Source organism: Humulus lupulus, chromosome 2 (assembly GCF_963169125.1).
Source record: "Humulus lupulus chromosome 2, drHumLupu1.1, whole genome shotgun sequence".
NCBI classification, from domain to species: Eukaryota; Viridiplantae; Streptophyta; class Magnoliopsida; order Rosales; family Cannabaceae; genus Humulus; species Humulus lupulus.
Window position 1 is genome coordinate 134,246,881 of NC_084794.1, and position 2,307 is coordinate 134,249,187.

General features: G+C 40.1%; 1 protein-coding gene across 1 annotated transcript; it reads left to right on the plus strand.

The window, feature by feature from the left end:
* Nucleotides 1-291: 291 nt before the first annotated feature.
* LOC133814752 (uncharacterized) lies at nt 292-1,923 on the plus strand. Its single transcript, XM_062247673.1, has 3 exons — nt 292-537; nt 724-1,266; nt 1,318-1,923. Exons 1-3 carry the CDS (start codon nt 292-294, stop codon nt 1,921-1,923), a joined length of 1,395 nt encoding a protein of 464 aa, XP_062103657.1.
* Nucleotides 1,924-2,307: the final 384 nt, after the last annotated feature.

Consider the following 2,307-nt stretch of genomic DNA (forward strand, 5'->3'; position numbering starts at 1 on the left):
CACATATTTTTTAAGATCAAAAGTTTCCTATTATGGCTTGTTTCCCAATTTTGTGTCGTGCTCAATTGTTGGCTATTACTGTTATTTTTTTTGGGGATATTATTGTGTACTTTCCAAAAGTGTATATTCCATTTAATTCTAAAAAATGGAATATAAAATCAAATCCCTATCTATCCCTTTCTTTATATTCGGACATCCTTGGCCCCATTATCTCAACCATCTCCATCTTTCTTCCTCTTCTTTTCTTTTTCGATTTCTCTTTTTCCTTGTGACATTTTTTCTCGTGCAAACATGGTGAAAACTAGAGGAAGTGGCTCTCGGTCTGTGAAGGATTTGAAGGATGGCTCTTTGACTGCATCTCCATCTCTCACCAAGAAAAAGGCTCGAAAGAGTACCTTGTCTCAACCTAGCCTCATTGTCGGAACCACCACCATGAGCAAAGCCGTGGTCATTCCTGACCTCGAATCCCCCAAAGCACCATCTGGACCTCCTTCAACGGCAGCTTCGCTCGCCTCTGTTCCTGGGTCTTCTAAAAAGGTTTGAGCATCCCTCTCAGATGATGTCTCTGATCATGACGATGATTCGGCCAAAACCCATTTTGACTCCATTGAATCCCCTGATGTTCTTGCACCGAAGAAAAAAAGCAAAGGGTGGTTCCAGGTTTCCTCTTCTTGAAAATCCCCTCGGTCCAAAGGTACTAATCCTTCGAATTCCACTCCAAAGGTCTCTTCTCCCGTGGGTTCCACTCCCCTTTCCAAGTTTCAGACGAAGGTAAAGAAGATTCCTCCACCCTGCTCCTCTTCTGAAACTGACCCATCTGAAGCTTTTCTTCCCTCTGACGATGATCCCCTTGAATATGATGCCTCTCTTGATGATGATGTTGCATCTGAAGCCGAATCTGACCCATCAGAGGACCCTCCTGTTTCTCCAAAAGGCAAGAAAGCTGTGAAAATTCCTGATATTCGCACAAAGTCTCCAGTGGTTCCTAAAGCCACATCAGGTTTATCTTTTAAAGCTCACTCTTTGAATTTCCGTTTCAATGACAATGAGAAAAATATGAAGCATTATGTGCATCGTGATTTTATCTGTGAGAAAAAAATTTCCTTCTCTGCCCATAGAGTGTTTGGGGTCATTAAGAATATTGAGGATCGAGGGAGGTTAGGTTCTTTAACTGGGTTTAATGGTTTTGTTCCTCGGGTTATTCAAGAATTCTATGCTAATCTTAATGATGATCTGTTTGATAGCAAGTCTTTTATGTTTGGTCAAGTTTATGTTCGGGGCCATTGGTATTTGTGTAGTGCTGTTTAAATTGCCAAGGTTCTCAATATACCTTCTGCTGTTATCAATGATGTTGTCGAGTTCAACAAGGATAAGGTTTTATCTGAGTTGGTGGGACAGAATATGGTTTGGGAACAACACTCGGTTCTCAAGGTGACCGATCTTACTCATTACTATGCCATGCTTCACAAATTTTCCATCACCAACTGGATTCCCACCACGCATACCTCTACCATTACCTTTGACCCAGCCTTCTTTCTGTTCAAAGTCAGAACTGGTCTCCAAGTTGACCTTGCTACTCTTATTTTTTATCAGATCACTGCCTTAGGAAACACCAAAAAGAAAGGCCAATATTTGGTGTTTCCTCATTTGATCTACAAGTTGCTTGATTCTCAAAAGTCTCTCCGGTTGGAATATGAAATCGTGACACCTCCCACTGCCGGTGTAGATTACAAACTCAAGAAGGATTCCTCATCTGTCGAGACAACTAAAGGGATTGCTCTCAAGACTGGCAATGTTGATTCTGTCATTACTGAACTCGCTGGTGTCAAGGCCACTCTGGAATCTGTTCAGTCAGAAGTTCTCGGTCTCAAGAATTGTCTCTCAACCATGATGTCTCCATTTGTTGCGGGTCCTTCCAAATGAGGCCATCTGTTCCTACCTTTGTTTTGATTTCCTCTTTTTTTGGTTTAAATAAGTTGTAAAAGAACACCTTTTAGTGTCTTATCATTTGGTTTCTTTTGTTTGTGTTGTTACTCCTTTGGCTTATTGCTAGACAACAAGGGGGAGTAAGAAGGTTTATTTATGTTGAACAAGTTTATTTATGTTGATTTATTTTGTCTTGGGTTTTCATGTTTGTGATATTTGTTACAATTGAAGCGTATTTCGCCGGGGGAGTAATTACATTATTATTTGCTCTAACCTGGTTTTTCTTTGCATGATCTTTCAAAATAAACTCTTAAAATATTTTTGTCTATCAAGTTGCCAAAGGGGGAGATTGTAAAATCCTTTATTGGCTAACTTTAATTT

Excerpts from the sequence above, each read along its gene's own strand:
- LOC133814752 (XM_062247673.1), top strand. The coding sequence starts at position 292 with ATGGTGAAAACTAGAGGAAGTGGCTCTCGGTCTGTGAAGGATTTGAAG. Across the intron at positions 538-723 it reads TTCCTGGGTCTTCTAAAAAG|GTCTCTTCTCCCGTGGGTTC; the intron begins GTTTGAGCATCC and ends TCCACTCCAAAG. Across the intron at positions 1,267-1,317 it reads AGTCTTTTATGTTTGGTCAA|GTTCTCAATATACCTTCTGC; the intron begins GTTTATGTTCGG and ends TAAATTGCCAAG.